The sequence below is a fragment of the Protomyctophum bolini genome, assembly GCF_963924005.1.
Source record: "Protomyctophum bolini genome assembly, chromosome: 2".
NCBI classification, from domain to species: Eukaryota; Metazoa; Chordata; class Actinopteri; order Myctophiformes; family Myctophidae; genus Protomyctophum; species Protomyctophum bolini.
The window spans coordinates 16,387,137-16,407,794 of record NC_137863.1 but is presented as its reverse complement, the minus strand read 5'-3'; the positions used below and the strand labels follow the sequence as shown (position 1 = coordinate 16,407,794).

Below are 20,658 nucleotides of genomic sequence, written 5' to 3'. Positions count from 1 at the left end.
AAAATAATTACTGTTTTGAATCCTGCGTAAACATTTTAAGTCATTTCAACATGTTTTCTTTCAGATAGCTTGTGTATAATAATTAGCAGTAGATTCAATTATAAAAATAATTGGTCTCTGCAACTCTCGTGGGGTTGAATTCTTAAAGCTACAATCCTAGATCTTTATTTTACTGAATAAAAGTATAAAACATTGTAACCAATCTGTATGGTTCTATGTTAAATCAACATCTAACACAGTGGGCACTGCCACTGACTGGTTGACAATGTCAATCAAATTATTTGAAGCAGACGTGGAACTGGATTGGACACTAGTGTTGCCATCTTTATTGTAGTTTGGACATCACTGCAATTACCTTTCTCCTTTGGGAGAAAGGTAACGGATAAAAATAACGGATTGCAACTTTAAGACTTGCTTTCTAGTTTTTCCTCTGTACCGTAATTTAATGTGCAAGCGCTCGAGGGCTAATTCTATTTAATTTCATTTAATTCCCAGGTGTGGTTCTGCAAACACATTGTATTTCTACAAGCTTTTTTATTTGGATACCATTGCAGACACATTCATTTCCAACATTAGAACCATACTTCTTTGTGTTATAGTGGGGAAATTAGTCTAAATTATACTTAAATCAAATACCTTTCTTTCTTTAGTTGTTAGTTGTTGGTAATTAGCTTGCTGTGGTTCCACCCCACTGTGGAATGAATACAGAAGAAACACTGGAGTTTGGTTACAACTGGCAGGGCTCAGATTCAGCCCATTTACTAGACATACACTAGACAGTCTTTCTTAGAAAGAGGAGGCCTCCTCCTCCAAATTGGTTAAGGTTTGTGTTGGGTGGCATGCCACTCTACTTCATTATACTGCATTATATTACAAAATTGTAAAATTTTGATCAAATATAGATCAAATTTGGAGTATCAGGTGAGAAAATGTCAATTTGTAGAATGCCACAAATGAAGACGAAAGTTTAAAAAAAGGGACAAGAGAGTGTCTACTGACAAAAGCTACAAATCACCATGATGGAATCAAAGATGTAAAAAATACTACACCTAAAAGTCCCACCAGGGTATGAGCAGAATTTCAAATGTGAAACATCTGGCAACTGTAGAGTGCTCACCATTCGTATGTACTTAGTGAAATATTTGTCCTCTCTCCTTACAGTATCGCCAACACACTCCCTATGTGGGCCCTCCACAACAGTATTCAGTACAGCCCCCTGGGTCCGGAGCATTCTACCCTGGACCTGGGCCAGGGGACTACCCTGCCCCATATCGTGAGTCATCTATTCAACACACGCACGCATTCACCACATAGTATCCCTACACCCACCCATCCATCCATCCATCTTCAACCGCTTATCCGTAGTCGGGTCGCGGGGGCAACAGCTCCACCAGAGTGCTCCAGACTTCCCTCTCCAGAGCAACATTAGTGACTTCCTCCTGGGGGATTCCGAGACGTTCCAAGGCCAGTGAGTCGATGTGTTTCCTCCAACTGCACCTTGGTCTGCCCCGGGGTCTCCTCCCAGTGGGATGTGCGTCGAGGACCTCCCTAGGGAGACACCCGAGAGGCATCCTAACCAGATGCCCGAACCACCTAAGCTGGCTCCTTTCCAGGAGCAGAGGTATCTCTAAGGGAGATGCCAGCCAACCGTTGAAGAAAACTAATTTTGCCCGCTTGTATTCGCGACCTTATTCTTTCGGTCATGACCCACACTTCATGGCCATAGATGAAAGTAGGAACGAAGATTGCTCGGTAAACAGAGAGCTTTGCCTTCTGGCTCAACTCTCTTCCCTACACCCATGACACATTGAAATATGAATTCCAAATACAACAGCACCAAACACAACCAATTAGCATGTGGCCTTGTCTTGCTTCTGAAGGGGTAGCGTGACATTGCCGTTTGTGTTATTTTACTAAAATGTGGTTTGTTTGTTATTTCTTTCTCTCTCCTCTTTCCTGTATTGTCTTTCCCCAGATCCCCTCAGGTACCACGCGCCTGTCTCACCCTCTGTCCCTGCTCCAGTTCAGGCAGCCGGTCCCCAATACTACCCAGGACAGACTGTGTACCCACCTTCACCTCCCATCATAGTGCCTCAGCAACCACAGCAACCTCCGCCGGCCATGAAGCGTGAGAAGAAGACAGTGAGTACCTTAGTAGTTTCGTTTGTCACACAGCGCCGTAGAAGGCATGATTCGACTAGAATAAGAAAAATGTTCCCCCTCAAATCTCAAAATGTCCAGCAAAAGTCCCTGCCTTCAGTTGTCTTTTTTTCTTTTCTTCTTTTTGTACATTTGTTCTATACTATTTTACATCACACTACATAATCCTAATGTTATTCCTATAGCTTGGATATGTTGCCTTTGAGATCCTTCAATTGGACAATGTTTTTTTTAAACTACCCTCTGTGTGTGGACCTTGAGAATAATTATCCTATAACCAGCAAGATGCAACTTAAATTAGTAACACATTTGGTGTTTTGGATGAATTATTGACAGTTTTATCCATTTAGAAATTGTAATAGTAATCCGTTTCTCTGAATACTGTTCTGTAATTAATTATTATTGATTAATAAACAGAGAGTCTGTTGTAAATATAGCTTTTGAATTCTCCTGTCAGACAAATTATTATTATCTCAGCCAGGCCATAAATCTGTCTGGGTGTGTCTTGTTGGGTTTAATGAAAAGTACTAACACTTTGAGTGCCACCTGGTGGACAAAAGTGGTAGCGCTTGGGTGTCACATGATGAGACGCAATTTTACCATGACGCGCGGTCATCTTGAATGCTAGTAGCAATAGCGCCAATGCTAGCGAGCTACGGCAACGTCCATCCTTTCTCCAGAAAACGCAAAATCAGAAATTACCCCTGAACATAGCCGATCTGATCAAACCCACGGACAGCGCCGTATTTTCAGAGGAAACGGCGTGGAAAGACCATGGCTAATACAGAAGCTAATGTGGTTGTGTGTGCAGAAACGGGGCGCTGTTATCATACATTATCTTATTCTGGCCAATCACAATTTGTGTCCTCACTTTTCCGTCTTCAATGAAAGCTGGGCATAGGAGCGGCTAGCGCCCCTCAAAATGGAAAACAGAAAGGCATTCTAATATCGATATAAAGCTCACAAAGTGTATAGATACAAAGGACAGGGTCGCACCGGGACTATGGCGCTTTAGTGAGGTGTGTTTCTCTTTCGCGACATTGTCCTCCCAGATCCGTATCCGTGACCCCAACCAGGGTGGCAGGGACATCACAGAGGAGATCATGTCGGGCGGCACGGGGAGCCGGAATTCAACGCCCCCCGTCGGACGCCCCTCCTCCACCCCCACTCCACCACAGGTACACCTGCAGTCCTCTGTGTTTACACTAGAGATTTAAAAAAAACCTTCCCGATACCCATGCGTATCGGCCGATACAGAGTACCGATCCGATACTAGGGTGTAATTTAAAAATGATTCTAGGACAGCGGCTCTCAAAGTGTGGTCCGGGGACTCTCTAATATATATATAATATATGATACCAGAATTTTAGGCAGTATCGGCAGCTTTTCCGATATCCAGCTTCCATCCTATAAATACATGAATGCCAAATATTTGGGCATTGCAAATATTAATTATACTGTCATAGTCCAGCTAGCTAGCTGCGTTCACGGTACGCACACACAACATTATTCACACATACATTTCACTACACTACACTATCCCATTGTAACTCGACTCACTCATTCATGCACGCACGCATGCACGCATGCACAAACCTCTTAGTCTACTGTACCAACCCAAAGTACGTCTACACAACTGCTACAAAAGCCATGATACCAGAGAGTGTCACTTAAAATCATGTGATGGAATATTACATTAGACTTATTTGGTAAGCCTTGTTGATTATGCAGAAATGCATTATTGCCTTGATGTGACATGACATTAAAGTAGGTCAACAAGGCTCATTGAGCAAGCGTCATTTGTGACTGGTTAGTTACCTTTCTCCACAAAAACCTTTGAATACGATGGAAGACAGCCAAGTGAATAAGTGATGTCAACTTAACAATGATTACATGCTAAGCTTCATGCTAAGCTTCTAACAATGATGACATGCTAAGCTTCTATTTGATGTTACACACCATATTATGCACTCCTGTAACTTTCACAACCCAAAATCTAACGTATCTTATAGTCTTCCATCCTAATGATTCTTGTCATTTTAATATTGAAATATAATTGTGGCACATACACAGTATATGACATCCTTAATGCACGCACACAAGCCGCCAACGTTTTGTTCTCTGAGCCAGGGTCAGTCGGAGGTAAAGGTCTTAGACAAACACACTGCATAGAGCATAGTGCAGGGTTTCCTAATTGGGCAGCATCTGTACAGAGAAGCTGTGTTGTGTTGTCACTTGTCACATCATATTAGGTCACACCAGGGAGCAGATGCATAATTATTAAGATATTTAAATTAGGCACTGCCCTGTCATAACTCCTCTGTTGTATATTTATATGATGATGAACTTGCCGTACAGCTTTTATTTTTATTTTTATTTTTTATTGTATTCCACTTGTATCTCTCTTATCTTGCCCGCTTCTACCACTGTGTCTATCCTCCCCCTATCTTGTATGGTAGATTGTGTATGTTATTGTCCGCTGAATACTCCCATTCTCCTTCTACGGAATCCACGCCATATCTTTCCTAATCTGCCTATTCAGAAATGCTGATGACAAAAATATATAATTACTACGCTACAAGCCTATATGATGGATGTCACTTTGTTCTCTGTGGTACCATAATTGTCCCAGAGACTAAGTGCCATTTTCTCAGCTTGGATTGGCAGAAATACTTTTTTCTCTAACATATAATGTTAAATCTCATCTGGACAAAATGAGCTGGCAACTGTGGATTCTGAAGAGGGATGTTGTTGTGATCTCTTCTCCCTGTGTCCTCCTTGGATGTTAACGGTGTCTTTCCTCTCTTTCTCTCTCTCTTTTTGTCCCTTTTTTGTTTTTACAACTCTTTGTGCATCCTCCAACTCTTTCCTCTTCCTCCTTTCTCCTTTGTTCTTTCCCACCTATCTTTACCGGAAATTGATCTTCGCACTTTCTCTCATTTCTGTCATCTTGTCCTTAACGTTTTGCTCCTGCCAAAATCAACCCATACCCCACCGATCTGCTCCGTTTTCCTGCTTTCCTCTGCGCTGTGCTGGGCTTGTTTTTTTTTGCTTGTGTGTGTGCGTGCATTTTTCTTGCCTGCATCTGCGACTGTTTGTCCGTGTCTTTCTGTGTTGCTAGTTTTTATGGCCGCACCCTCATTATCCTCACATTTTCTACCTCAAATCGCAGCAACAGCCGCCGGGTCGCAGCCAGACTCCAGAGTCCCAACCTCCGTCTCGGCCTCCGTCTCGGCCTCAGTCACAGCCTCAGTCTCAGCCTCAGCCTCAGCAGTTCCATTCTGGATCCTACACCCTGGAGCCTCCACAGCCTCAGCCACCGCTACAGTCCCAGCAGCCCCCCAACACAGCCGGGGCTGCAGACAGCAAGCCTGGTCCAGGTCTGCCGTCTGCCCAAATCCCCACCCCTACCCCCCCCACCCCTCCCTTCTACCACTCATGACAGAAGCCCTATTTGGATGGGATTAGTTTGTCGAGAAACATCTGAGACCAAATTGCAAACGTAGGCAGGCAGGCTGTCGTTTCATGTACACATTCGGAAGGCATAGAATTTTCAATAGTTTCTCTCCTATATTATGGAACTGTTCCTAGTCTAGTGTACATAGACTCGAGTCTAGTATTCTCTGGACGTGTGCATGGTCATGTGATGGAAAAGAACAAGTAAAGTGGTCAAAGAATACTTGTGAAATGTCTGATAATCTCTGTTTGCATGTTATCATGCAAAACCTTTTATGTAAAAATCTAAAACAAAAAAAGACTTTATGGGATGTACAGGAAAACATATTTATTTCAACATATTTATCATGGAAATACAATAATCATTTTGTTCATTGCTATTTCCAATCCTCGGTTTTCCCTCAAATAAGACCCCCAGCTGGCAAAAGCCCTTGTGAAATGATGTGGTTTTGGTCATAACAATCACAGAAGTCTCCCACAGAACGGAAGTTTGTTTTTGAAGAGAATACAAAATGTTACATTCTTCTGTCCTCCATCTTTGGCAACGGCTTGAAATCACTTGCGCAATCAAACAGCAGCAGCCCTGCTTCTGAGAATGTTCTTCGACAGCCTCTTATATTTTATTCTTTGGACAATTCAAAGAATAAGAAACACATGGAAATGTCTAATACCAGTGCCTTAAAGGGCCATTTCACCCCTTTTGCAACCAGAGAGCTTATTTTAATGATGTTTAGGACACAGGAATGACTTTCCTGGGCGTTTTATGTGTGTAATATGTTTTTTATTTATTTATATATTTTAGTCATGACGCCATATTCATGAAAATGTGGTCTCACTTCCTTCCTGGACTACGAAGTCACACATCCATGCAGCCTCTCCCCTCTCCACAAGGAGGGAAGTGCACTAAAGCATTATGGGCATTGTAGGAATTCAGCAATCCAGTCAGACCCTAGTGAAACACACAGACTTTTTTTTTTCTGGCCATAGGGTGCAAATTTCAAATTGTGCTACTGTTATCTACTACAAATACTATTAACATTGAGTGACTGTGATTTCTTCCAGTGGTGAAATGTCCCTTTAAGGCTAAGTCATAAGTCAAGTCGATGTAAATCACTGAATTTAACAGCTGAGAACAATATTATTTAACACAAGTTGGACATGTATCATCAAGGCACAAGATTTATATGAAAACAGATGTTGCTCAAATTCATCTTGATTTTTAGTTGTTGACATTTCAGCCAGGCAGAAGGCAGAGATTATGCTTCGCCCCTATGTGTGTCTGTCTGACTGGCATGCCTTCAATCAACCACATGATAAGTGTCGCATTTCTTATGCATGCTGCCCATGGGCTAAGAAAATCAATTCCCAGATATATTTCAGTTCAGCTATAACAGCTGACTTCATATTTTGGCATATAAGTCTAACTAAAACCATATGACGTAGACTGAAAAGATTTCCCATAGAAGTCACAGCCATTTCTAACAATAGTTGACAACATTTACGATTTTCTTGTAAGTGAATAAGTGTATGGTTACGCCTACAGATATTGTCCAAAACTCACAAGATCTCATATAATCTCTGGAGATGTGATAAAAATGCATCATGCAGATTTGTGATGTTCCACGCCAGTAGACTCGCAAAGCCTCGCCCCATAATAACGATTGTCCGCTGCTAGCTTGGCAACCGTTGCTAACCCTGAAGCTTCCTCGGATCGCGCTGGCTGCAACCCACTAATACAGTACTTGTGTCGGGAAACCACATCTTAAAATTGTCTAGTTTACGTTAGTTTGTCAGCTGGCTGTCAGTCGTTGGATGCCTACTCTGAACAACTTTAATATTTTTAGGTTTTGGATGGAGATGGGGCGCTTTCATTTGCATTACGCCGTCTCATGTTCCCAGTTTGGCCCTGTACAAACAATAATAATAATCAGCATCCTTTGCAATAGCCTATTCCCCCGCTGGCCTGTGCCTTTTTAATAAACAAGCACAACCCCAAAACAATGTCCTCATATATGGAGGGAAGTAGCGGCGTGCCTCCTGGCAGAGTTGTGCTCCACTGAGTGCCCTTTTCTAGTTCAATGATAATTTGTTGTGATACTAACTGATTAACCCAGTTTTTCTCATGCTGCACTGCTGTGAGGCATTGCTGAAAGAAGCTTCCACTTTCATTTAAACTATAAATCATGATGCAACGTCAGCAAAGCAGTCTGCCTTTCCCATAATTAAGCAGTATATTTATTTAGTCAACCTTGTTCAGGGTTTTTTAGAAGATTTACACTTTTCTGGAGTTCCGAATATGCAAACTGCAGACTGCAGATCAACACTTCACTGGATATATCAGGGTGGGTCCTCTGGCAACATGGTCTGCATCTGTCGGTTTTGCCAACACTGGTCAGGCAGCCAGACACACTACAATACACTTGCATTTGAACCAAATAATTGTAGCCCGATCGTCAAACAGAACGTCTTAATCAAATTCTGTCTCTAAAAGTGGGTGGGGCGGTCATATATTAAGATAGAGATTGTATTTGCTGAAATATTCAATGGCTTTTTATTGAATGATCTACTGGTTCTAATTGAATTCTAAATGTATTTGCATATCTGTGTGCTTTGTTCTTGTAGACAACACACCAAAATGTGAGCCAGCTGCCCCAAAGTCTTCCTCACCTGGGCTTGTGCCGCCAGAACCCCCAGTGGAGAGACGAGAGGCCAGGGTCCCTGTGATTGACCCCTCTCCTGCTGTTGAACCAGAGCTTCCCTGCCCCGACCCAGTGGCAGCCCCTGTTGCCCACCTGCTTCCCGCAGCCAATGCCAGCGAGCGTCGGCCATCAGCGGGGGAGCCTGCTGTGTTGGCTGCCCCCATGTCGTCTTCAGCTGGGGAGGCCAAGCCACCTCCGCTGCCACCCCAGACCCTCAACATGGACAAGCCTCTTCCAGAAGCCCCGTGCTCACTGCCCGCTTCTCCAGCCCTGCCTCCACCCAAGGCCTTGAACGGGCTGGCGGATGCTGTGGTGTCTGAGCCTGACATCCCAGTGAAGGAACCTTCTCCTCTGGTCCCAGCTCTACTCCACCAATCCCAGGCCCCGGCTGCTCCCACTCCTAGAGAGGCCCTCTCTGAGACTTTGCCCTCCGACGTGAGGCCGGAGGTACCTATTGCTGCTACCCTTGCCCTCGTAGCACCTGCGGTGGCCGTGGTGCCAGTCACCCTGACCGCTGGCCCTTCCCCAGCCATGCCGGCGCCTCCTCCCGGCCTTCCGCCTCTAGTGAAGGCCACAGCGGAGGTCAGTGAGCCCAGCAAGCCCTTAGACACTAAAGAGCTCCCCATCAAAGCAGGGGTAGAGACTGACTGCAAGACAGAGCCCCAGCATCAAGCACTAACCAGGAAGAGTCCCACTACAGGTATCCAGTACTCAGTTTATTTTTTATTTTTTTGGCTTTCGCCTTTATTTTATACTTTTTATAGAGGGGAGGGGGATTTCCAGCCAAGGTGCCTGGACCGTTGAGTCACGGCCCAGGCCACCAGTACTCACTGTTGCATATTATATTATAATATATATTCTATATTGTTTCAGAAATGGTGCATCAAAATGTAAAGTTCTATTATAAACCATTTAAACACCAGCAATCCTTATTCTGGTGATAACCTTCGCAGAAAATAGCAGATCTACAAGCATACAACTTGTCAACGTGTAAGCTTGTATAGTATAGTCAGGTATTTTCAGTGAAGCCATTTAATGTCTAGAGCAGGCTATAAAAGAAAATATACTACTATTGAGCCCTGAGCGACTCCGCCCAACAACGTATGGGGTTTAAGTGGTTAAGACCTTCACTAAATACATATCTACTAGAATGCCTTTTTGAGTGTTCATTGTGTAACCCAGTGGTTCTCAAATATTTTCATTTCAAAGGCCCCCTATAACTGAGAGTGTACAAATGGAACCAAAAGGACCCTTACGGGTCTAATTGTTTCCATTTGTACATTTTTACGGTTACAGACCTGCAAGCAAGGATCCCAAATCTTATAGTACACCCCCTCAATGTACCACTGGCCTGGACCCCACTTTGAGAGTCACTGGTGTAAACCTTTGTGGCAAACCCCACCGACCTGGTCTTCCAAGTGGAATAAACCAAACCCCACCGACCTGGTCTTCCAAGTGGAATAAACCAAACACCCAGAATAATGGGACCATGCATTTATTTTCTCTCAGAGGTATATTATGTTTTTTCTATCCTAACGACCTACATCTCCTGTTACACATGCTGCCACTGCCAGGCACCACCGGCACACATAATCATTGTTGCATTGGATTCATTTCTTTACGAAGGAGAGTAGTGTTGTCCGTTCTAGGTTGTTTCATCAAACAAACTATATAATAACACACTTATCTCCCCCTGCAGTATGTCTGACTGCTCCTGCTTCACCAAAGACCTGGAAGAAACCAAATGAAGTGGGCCCTGCCGAAGACACTCTTCAGAAGGAGAATGAGGTAAGTGACGCGTCACGATGTCGTACAACAGGGATTCATGGTTCCATTTGGTTGTATTGATTTGTGCACAAATATGCAGTAATAATAGAAAATTGTCAATTAAAAATAGAATCAACATTAATAGGTGAACCGTAATCGAATGATGAGGCCAGTGTAGATTCACACGTCTCTATTGCTCACTTTCATTCGCTTTCCCTCCTTTTGTTTTCATGCATTGTAGAATTGGAGGCAATTATAGCCTTTTAACTTCCGTTGTTCACTACAGTACATACAGTACAACTAATTGCATTCTCTAATATTGTCTGCAAATATCTTCAAAATAAGAACTTGGATAAAATACCTTAGATTTACTTTGACACCAGCATCTTGTAAGCATGAGGCACTGAGTGAGGCACTGAGAACAGCGAGGCACTGAAAGGCACTATGTGAGCAACAGTTCAAATGGAAAATGCTTCCACATGTGTGGCAGTGAGTGGAGTGCAGGCAGACGGACTGCAGGGGTTTGTTATGGTCTGAGGACGTCAAGCAGGAGTTATCCTATCCATCTTGTTGAAGCCCCGCTCCGTGTGAAAGCACCTCCGTCCCTCCACCTCACTCTTTCACCCCCTTTTCTTTCCTGTCCGTCTATCTCACTATCACTCTTCCTCTCATCCTCTTCCCTGCCCTTCTCATCGTCTGTCCTTGTCTGCCTCTCCCCAACTAATTCAGCCTCTTCTATCCATCATGGTCACTCTACCTTACAGGGCCCACTGTTGGAAGGGAGTCCATCTATCTCACTCCCTTGTCTTTACACAGTAAAATACTTGGTCTTAAAGGAATACCAATTTTCAACCTGCGTCCTGTGGTTCTGATTTGAGATAGTTGTTTGGTGTCATCGGGTGTACATAGGATATTTTGTCGATGGCGTGAAACGGCTTGTTTTTATGTAATCGCTTCACTACGTCAATATTTCACACCGATAAATATGGAAGATATAGGACATTTTTGCCACACTATTTTGGATCTGCAATAATCCCGCCTCCGAACAATAACATTTTGGTTGAAAGTAAAGGTTTCCCTTTATGGGTCCATCTGGTTACATGTGTGCACTGGATACATTAACACTGAGGATCTTTCTGTGTACTTTTACTGTAGCACTCTTTTACATCCCATCTCCTGCACTTCCTTTGCCCTTATCCGTGCGCGTGTTTACTGTTACCCACTTCTGCTTGGTCCCTTCTGTCATCATCTTTCACTAACTCCACACCTATTCTTCCACCAAACCCCATCCCATCCAACCCTTAAAATGGCTCTGCTCTAAATATATACTATAGGCATACCACAGGATTTAACATTTGTTTAAAGTGTGGTCCCTAGATGTTGTCATGACTATGCTATGCTTGGCATGTCATGATAGCTGATTTGCCGAAAATACATTTATGGATGTCGACAAACAGTCAACAGTCTGTTCATGATTATTACTCATCTACAAACAGCTTATAAATGTTTATAAATGATTTACAACAGGTCGTTATTGTAAAGTGTTAGTTTTATTTGTTTCGGTTGCAAAGGTTATTGTCGTTAAAAAACAATCCCAAAGTAAAGCAAAGCCTTTGTAGAGTGACCAATTATTTAACTTGATTACACCATCTGATAGTTCTACTTGAATGTTGTCAAACATGAAATAATGACTTGTGTAGTCGAGTCTACTTGACCAGTATATTAATCATGCTAGTGTTTCAGCAACACAAGCATAAAAACGCTTGAACATTGACGATCCTCTGGGCTTGTTGGCAAAACGCTGGGGAAAAATACAGAGGACATGTCACTGATGTGACGTCACCGTCATGCAGAAGTGTTTCAGGCTGGTGGAGCCTTTAACCATTTCATCCCCGGCCTCATTTGTCCAACATCGAAGACCGTCTGCATACACTGCATTAGTTGAATTGACACAATGATGAATCATTGAGCATTAGCCAGTAGCCACAGGCACGTATTGTTTCTGCCAGGCCGAAGGCGTGGCCGGGACTCGTCCGTCCGTCTGTCTGTGAGCAGCTCATCTCTGGCACCGTTGGCTCGATTGATGTGAAAACACTGTGCAAACACACTCCCTGGTTGCCAGAGCAGGACTCCTGCCCCAAATCTTTCACATCGGCCTGTTATAGCGCCACCAGTTTACCCCTACAGATTTTACAATCATCGCAAATCAGTACACCTTCTAATCTCTATAGTCATGTGATCAAGACGGATCCGTCCAATTTTTCATATTCCATCCTGTTTGGCTATCTAAAGTTTGCAGAAGTGGTTCACTTTGAACAAAATGTCAAACCATGAACATGAGCAGCGACTCTTATGTCTCGTTACATTTGGATATATTTGCTTACTTTTTGTATTGCACATGTGATTTCATGTTTAGTACATTCGTGAACGAATCTAATCTAAACACGCAACTTGGTTTCCAACAGGAGGAGCCCAGGCCAGTAGAGCCGGCTGTTCGAGACCAGATCTTGAACTCTGCTCCCCTGAGCAGCAGTCCCACACCCCTAACTCCTGCCTCCAGTCCGGCCCCGGTCCTGGTCGCCGTACCTGCTGCTCCGTCTCCATCTCCATCTCCATCCCCAGCCCCTGGACTGGAGGCTGAGGAGAACCCTGCCACCCCAGAGGAGAACGGCGAGACAGAGCTGGAGCCCATGAGGAACGGAGCCGGCCACACCTCTGAGACGGAGAGCAGCGACAGCGGTGTCACCCCTGGGGACAAGGAGAATTCCACTGGGCCAAGCCAGGATATAGAAGGTAGACTAGAGGGACACACCAGAATCTGCTTTATTGTCACATTACAGGTGTAAAGAAGTGGGTGAAATATATTTTAAAATGTGTGCACCATCATTTCGTAGATTCTGTAACAAGAGAGGATGGAGGTAGAGTCAGGGCAGCAGAGATAAGAAAGAAAGAAAAATAATCTGTATGGTTTGAGTTCTGGAGGAGGAAAAGTTAATAGTGAGATGAATCAGCATATTTGTTGCCACAGAAACAGTACGGTAAATTCATTCTGTATGGCCCTGCTACAAACATAGACGCCTAAAATGCAGACTTTAGACAACAGGTGCCAGCTGGCTACTTAATTTGTTTTACTACGTTTTTATCCCACGATTTTGTAACCCATTTTTTCACCCAGTGTCAATTATCTAATGTAATCCTGGGCGCTACACTTCCTCTGCCAACCTGGAGGGGGCAGTGGACTGACCTCATGCTTCCTTCTATACATGAGGAGTCCAAGCTGCTTCTTTTCACCTGACAGGGGAGAGTTTCCCCGGCCGGACGTAGCGTGTGGAAGGAACACGTTATTCCGACCAGTTCCTTTCCCCTCCATCAGGTGCCCCGGCTGGCCAGGGGGAGGTAGTTTAGAGACCAGGATTACTGCATGTTTTTGTGAGGGTACCTACCCTAAGGGACACGGGGAGAACATGCAGAAACTCCACACAGAAAGGCCCTTTCGACAACCCCGCCTGGGTATGGGCACTGATGATGCGGAGGAGGGAACACGCCCCCAGCGCCCACAGCTATGAGGCGACAGCACTACCGACTGTGCCACCGTGACCCCATGCTGGTTACTTTCTAACTGCCGCCCCTCGTGATCATCCTGAAGCCTAATTCGTCACACGACGGTGTTGCTTGTCACAAATACTAACTTACAAGCTGACAATGCGTTGTGAGCTTGTATTCGGCTAGTTTCGATGTGCGATACCACTGTGCAAATCAGGCTCTTAAGGAGCATTGCATCCAACAGAGAGCAGAACCTACTACACCGTTTACTTATGTCTTCTTCGTGTGTGCACGCTTTTCAATTTCATTGCAGCCATAAAGTGCATAATAAACCATTTTGGCCATTATTCGAAACCACCAAACACCTTTTTATATCGCCCCTGTGACCTCGTTGGATTTCCTCCAAGCTGGACATTGTATACTCTTAAGGAACACCCTGTAGTGGAATGACTGCATCTCTCATTCCAAAGGGTAGTAGTTTTGACCCTGTAGATCAGCAGGCAACACCGTCGTATGACAAAGTATAAATCAAATCAAGCTTAAAACAAGTTATGGCAAACCTTGCAATAAACTACTACTATGTCTAAGACACAACGTTCTACAAAACAAACGACTCCCTGTGCCCTCTGTTTCCGTCCCTCTATCTCTACCCCCCCTCGTTGGATGGTCCAGACCTGGCCGATCCAAACGGGAAGCGCCAGTATAACAGGGATTTCCTCCTGGGCTTCCAGTTCATGCCCGCGTGCGTACAGAAGCCGGAGGGCCTCCCTCCCATCAGTGACGTAGTACTGGACAAGGTGAGTACGTTCCGCCCACCCATGTGACCTCTGACAGTGCCATCTGCCACTGAATAATATTAACCACATTTACCCTAGTGTCCCTATTCTGGGGTGAACATTTCCCAAAAATAGCAGGTAGCGAATTTCCACATGGCAGGATTCCACTAAATGAGCGTGTCCGAGGTAGGAGTGACACCCTTGTAAAAAATAAATGGGTTGTGGTCCAGTGAGAGCTGCAGTTGCGCCCAACAGAAGTACAAACAGCCATGCAGTTGCTCACTATTGATTAATCTACAACTGCTAGTTTAAAACTATTATCAATACAGTAGTCCGTTTAGTACTATGCACCTCGTCCATGCCTACTCGGACCACAGTGTGCTGCTGTCTTGCCAAAGTTGACGAGGTTGAACTTTTCTCAACTTCTCCGCTCTGCTTTTTGCTGGTGCTGCAGCCTACCGTAGCGATGCAATTGGTGGTTGTGGCTACCACACATGTGGAAGTGGCATACCATGGCTGGTGTGGTTAGCATAAACGACTTTAATTCTTGACCTAACCTTCCACCACCAATTGGGTACATTTGAGATCATTACATTTCAGTCATTTCATAGATGTAATTCTAACGCCCTATTTTGCTCTAAACGGTAGTTGTGAAATGGCAGGTAGTACAGTACAGTACAGATAGTCAGTAGATGTATAAACTACAGTAAACTCCACAATGTTACCATGAATATTGCTTTCTATAGACGGAAATACACTTTTTGAATAAGGCCTGAAATGTGGGAAATCTTTAATTTCTCAGGGCTAATAAAGTTTGGTTTTCTTGACTTAGACCCTACTTATCTTTGGTAGGTTGCATGCACAAATGTACGCGTAGAGCTTTGTTCGCTCCACAAGATGCATACATTATGTACGGGTGGAGCGTCTATAGCTTGCAGAAATGCGGCTTTGATTAAAATCGCATTGCTATTATGTCACACTTGGCAGTGTTGATGGTACTCTCCCCACCCCACCACCCCAAGAAAAAAACAGGACCCGGCCTGCGAACAGTTGAAGAACAAATCCCAGAGTCTTTTTTTTGGTTTTTCCTAGAAAGAAAACTCCTGCTGGAAGAGCAGAGAGGAAGTCAAGGACAGCTTGAAAGACAAAAGAGCTGGATTTGTTCACTTCTCCTCCCCCACAGCACTCTCTCTCTCTCTCTCTCTCTCTCTCTCTCTCTCTCCCTTACTTCCTTCCTCCCCCTTCTCCCGCCACATCTGGTTCTGACTTCTCTCCCTCCGAGCCCCCCCTCACTCCCCCCTCACTGAATCAGCTCAGTATAATTTATCACTGAGTACAGTCAAAACACATGGAACATCGGAGTGGTTATGTACGCTGTAGCGCGGTGATTTACCGTAGGCCACCTTTACAGGACCGCTGGGCTTGAAGTGTACTCAAGCATGCATTCACGCTTTGCACACACCAAAGTCAAAGGCTCACACTCTCACACATGACACATTATCAGAATGTCAGCATCCTATTGCCCCATTCCAGTGTTGTTAAAAGATCACTACTCCCCCTGCTGTTCGGTTGACACACTTGCGTCTTGTGTGTGTGCTTGTGTGTGTGCTTGTGTGTGTGTGTGTGTGTGTGTGTGTGTGTGTGTGTGTGTGTGTGTGTGTGTGAGTGAGTGGTGTGCTTATGCTTATACTTAACAACTACCTGTTGTCTGGTGTGATTTGCAGATCAACCAAAACAAATTGCCGCCACGAGTATCCGAGACCCGGGTAATACAGAGAGGGCCAGATTTTACACCCGCCTTCGCTGAATTCGGCAGGCAGATGATGATGGCCGGGATGGCCAGCATGGCCGGCATGGCCGGGGGACGAGGTGCTGTGGTGAGTCTCACACTTAAAACACCTAAAGTACAAAATACAGCAAAACCAACATTTAAAACCAATGACTGACTTAATCTTGCTCATGTAGCCTAGGTTAATCAAATAGTAGAGATTAGAGAACACTTTGAATTGAGATTGAAATAATGTTGATGTTCGTTCCACACACACACTTTCTCAGCTGTTTTACTGGCAGGTGGCACAATCTTGGACACTCAAAGTCAGTCACACACACTGACTCACACCCACACACTGCGATGTCTCGTCCTGTGAAAGGGATAATGAAAAGCTCCGTGGTTAAACTCAAACAGGATCATAAATAGCCCTCGTTTGTTGTTGTTGGGGGGTTTCAGAAAGGTTTCATCCAAACCTTTCCTTGTAATTTGTGAAGTAGTGTTGTTGTAACGTGTCCCACTAAAACATTTACGCTGGCAGCCATTTTTGACCAACTAGTAACTACCATCCCAAGGGTGTACTTTATACCTTATCTAGACAAATCAGCCATCACTGCGCAATCCAAGAGCTTTGTTTTATATTATGCTTGTAGAAGGTCTATGACAAAGAACTTTTAAGCCTCTGCTTACGACACAATAGCCACATGGTATGGTACGGACGGCAAGCATTTGATCTGACCCGTAGTGTTCGGTGACAGTCTGCTTTGCATCTCCATTCAACAATAGACCTGTTAATCGAGTCGCAAAAGACAGGGAAGCAAAAATCCAAGGTTTGGAATGTCAAGTTAACCCAGTAACTAAATTATGTAATAATATAGTTTTAAGTCCATGGGCACGTGCCATTATCATTTTATGTCTATAAGTAATCAACGACAATTTACAGCATTCAGATAAGGAATTTAAGTCTCTGACTGCCCATAACCACTCATCACTTGGGATTGGTTCAAACTTGTTTTGCCATCAAGTAGTGCCTTAGATCCCGTCATTTGATATTTAATAATAATAATAATAGCCACTGGCGTTGCTAGCAAGATCTCGTTATTTGCGTTCGCTGCTTAATACTTGATGGGCTTTTCTTGTGTGAGTGCAAAGTGTGAACTGTCATGAAATGTGTAATGTTAAAGGCCTAAAATAAAGTATTTAGCCGAAAGAGAGATCGTTTCTAGGCTGTAGAGCAGGGAAAGAGGACTATCTCAGCTAAGCATCACAGTGGTGATCTTGTACTGGTCAAGAATTGTTCTTAATTAAAAAATAAAACTGATGTGGGTAAAATATGGGGGAAAAAACATGCCGTCTCGTCAAATCATACAGACAATCAATGTATTGAACCTGCACCAATAATTTATGAATCTACCTTAAACAGCTTAAACATTGGTAGTTTAATTACTATTTACACACGTTTGTGGTGGAGTATGGTAGCTACTAGGGCTGCAATCCTGCAAACAGATGTATTTACAGTATTTCTTATGCTCCAAGCGGGACCAATATTTTAACATCTGTTTTTGTGTTCACACCTTGCACGTAATTGTTTATATGCTGCTGTTGGTGAATAATACATGGAGTCTTGTACGTAAGATAAATAAAATAAAAAACTAAAAGAAACCACCCAAACCCTGATTCGAACCTACCGTCCGAGTATGCGTGTACCATACTTGAACTTAAACATACTGTACCAGACAGTCACACAAAAACCTTTCTTTCCAGTTGATGGCATTTCAGCTTTTAAAGTTAATGGCATTTGAGATGAACTCAACATCCATCCCACTTTGATCTTAAATACAACACACACACACGGGTGCGGGTACGAGCGGGACGCAACAAAACGTGGGTGGGTGACCTTTTTTAATCAGCGCACCCACACTGCAGGATGTTATAAATAAGCTGAGCTGCAGGGTGCTTCTTAAGTCCGTCCCATGCCCAAGGAATCGTCAGTGATGTCACATCACTCCCTGCCGATTCCTTCATAATGGCGTTCTGTTTCTGCTGCTGTGCTTAGTGTGCTACTTCCTTGTTGCATAGCAGTGACATCACGGCCGAATCCTTGCTTCCTTATCGTAGCATTTCACAAGTGGTGTGGTGTTTATTTTTTTTATCACCAGGCTGCAGCCTGTAGCCTATTTTAGTCACGCTCGTGCTGATGAAAAACCAAGGGATTATAATGTCAACATTCAACACAAGATGTAAGCTAACCCAAGTAATGTAGGCCTAATGCGTCACTCTGAAAGTTTAACTAAAGTTAAAAAACATTAGCCTGATGAGTGATGACCGTGTTTGAAACAGCCTTGGATCAAGACAGTCCTCAGGCTAATCTTTTTTTTATCATTATGCTTGTTGATATATTACACCATTTAGGTCGAAATCATGATATAACTTTATGTTGTGATAATAAGCAGCAGTAGCCTCAGTCAACTACATGTCTTCCGTTCCGTGTGCAAAGCAACGCTGCCGCCCACCACCACCACCACATGTGGTGTTGGATGAAATAAAGTCAATGATGGCTATCGGTGCCTGTGATACGAACGGGTAACTCTTTAGAATACAGCAAACACTCCGTTAACAAGAATAAAACCTATTTACATTTTTAAATGTATCAACACGTTTACGTTTTCTAGATAATAATTTTACAATGAATTCGTTTTTGATATTTTTGTAGCTTTCTGGGCCTTTATTTTATACGTACAGTGAAGAGAGACACAGAGAGTGACATGCAGGGGAGTGACATGGTCCGGCCGGCCGAGAATCAAACCGGGGACTCGCTGTCAGGCATTAGATGTGGTATGCGCACTAACCACACGGCTATCGGGTCGCCGGCGCCCTGAAAATCCTGAACAATGATGGGATATCTGTGGCTTTATCAAATACAGAAAGACCTAGCGTCTAGATTATAGAGGCAGCCTGGCTGCCCTCCAGTCCATATTGTTTATTCAAATGTGTGAAAAGAATGTCCCCTTGGATCCTGTTGTTCAATGATAATCTCAGAACTATATTCACACATTTGTCATTTTTGATTAAATAAACACCAGTGTCTCTATTCTGGTGGAAACATTCAGCGGAAATATCAATCAATCAATTACGATCCCTGCAAAGCCTTGCATATATGGCAAAAATGTATTCCATTCCATTAACGTGAATGAAGCATCCAAAAATGAGTTATTAGAGAGTATAGAGAATACGCAATGAATTTAAGCAAACAAGAGAAAAAAGTAGTTTTTTAACTCATGATGATACGACTGCATACAAGACACTTCTTGGATTATACTCCGATAGCTGTGTTGGAGTTTAAATTTAATTTAAATTGTTTTTTTCTGTTGGGTGAGCTTCCCCCGCATAACAACTTCGATTCATCAAGTCCTTCCTTAGTTTTGGGATTCTTCATTCATTGTAAAGGAATACGAGATAAAGTCATTTTTGGGCTGTGTTATGTCTTGTGTTATGGGCTTTGTGTTCTCATTGCCTCTCCTCTCTGCCAGCTGATGAATATGGGCACGCGGAGGCCACCGCCCAGGAAGATCATCATGAACGTGTCTGTGGACGATGTCCAGCTGAAGAAATCTGACAATGCCTGGAAGCCTGGCTTGAAGAGGGAAGGCCCTGCAGACGAACCCGAGGTCGTGAATACACAGGTAAACTGAAAATGATTCTCAAAAACTAAAAATCAAGGACCCCCGCTTTTATGTGCATTAAAGCCGGGAAAGCATCTCTTATGTCATTTTATGTTTCACAGAAAACTCTTAGGATTTAGAAGAACATAAAAAAATAGCAGATATGCAAGCCCACAGCATGTAACTTTATGCCATGCTGCGCTTCCTTCTCGTCTGGTAGTCAAAACATTTTATATACATTTTGGGGTCCTTGACACAAAAATGTTTGAGAACTACTGATTTAGAAGGCATTTTGTAGAATCGGCCTCAGGTCTTAATGGGTTAAGGCAGTCGTTCCCAAATTCGGGTCCGGGGACCGCCAGGGGTCCTTGAGGGAGTTCCAGGGGGTCCCCAGCTAAATTATAGTTTGTAACCAAATGGACCCTTATGGGTCTGTAACTCTGAGAGTGTACAAATGGAACCAAATGGACACTGACGGACCACTGGGTTAAGGCAAACTAGTGAAAAAGCTTACAGAACTGCTTTTTTCCACAGAGTTTCTGTGATTCTCTTATATTTTATTCATGAATTTCCTTTTCTTTTTTTTTTCTCCCTTTAAAAAAAATAATTTATCCCACGATTTTGTAACCCATTTTTCCACCCCTGTGTCAATTATCTAATGTGATCCTGGGCTCTACACACCCTCCGCCAACCTGGGGAGAGCAACGGACTTGAACTCATGCTGAAATTATTTTTGAAAAATCTTTGAATTTGTTTTCAACTCATGAAAATGTGCAGGTTGTTGTGGAAATAATGATAATGGCAAAATTATGGAAACAAAAAATAAA

At 43.5% G+C, this 20,658-nt stretch overlaps 1 protein-coding gene across 2 annotated transcripts in view; it reads left to right on the top strand.

The window, feature by feature from the left end:
* LOC308335926 (eukaryotic translation initiation factor 4 gamma 3-like) overlaps positions 1–20,658 on the top strand; it is a 79,912-nt gene that overhangs the window by 33,152 nt on the left and 26,102 nt on the right. For both annotated transcript variants that reach the window (XM_080793149.1, XM_080793148.1), the window contains 10 exons: positions 1,162–1,273; positions 1,976–2,142; positions 3,213–3,338; positions 5,333–5,540; positions 8,239–9,015; positions 10,015–10,103; positions 12,548–12,875; positions 14,298–14,422; positions 16,126–16,278; positions 19,700–19,852. In XM_080793149.1, the coding sequence (XP_080649275.1) occupies positions 1,162–1,273; positions 1,976–2,142; positions 3,213–3,338; positions 5,333–5,540; positions 8,239–9,015; positions 10,015–10,103; positions 12,548–12,875; positions 14,298–14,422; positions 16,126–16,278; positions 19,700–19,852 (2,238 nt within the window). The remainder of the gene's footprint in view (positions 1–1,161; positions 1,274–1,975; positions 2,143–3,212; positions 3,339–5,332; positions 5,541–8,238; positions 9,016–10,014; positions 10,104–12,547; positions 12,876–14,297; positions 14,423–16,125; positions 16,279–19,699; positions 19,853–20,658) is intronic.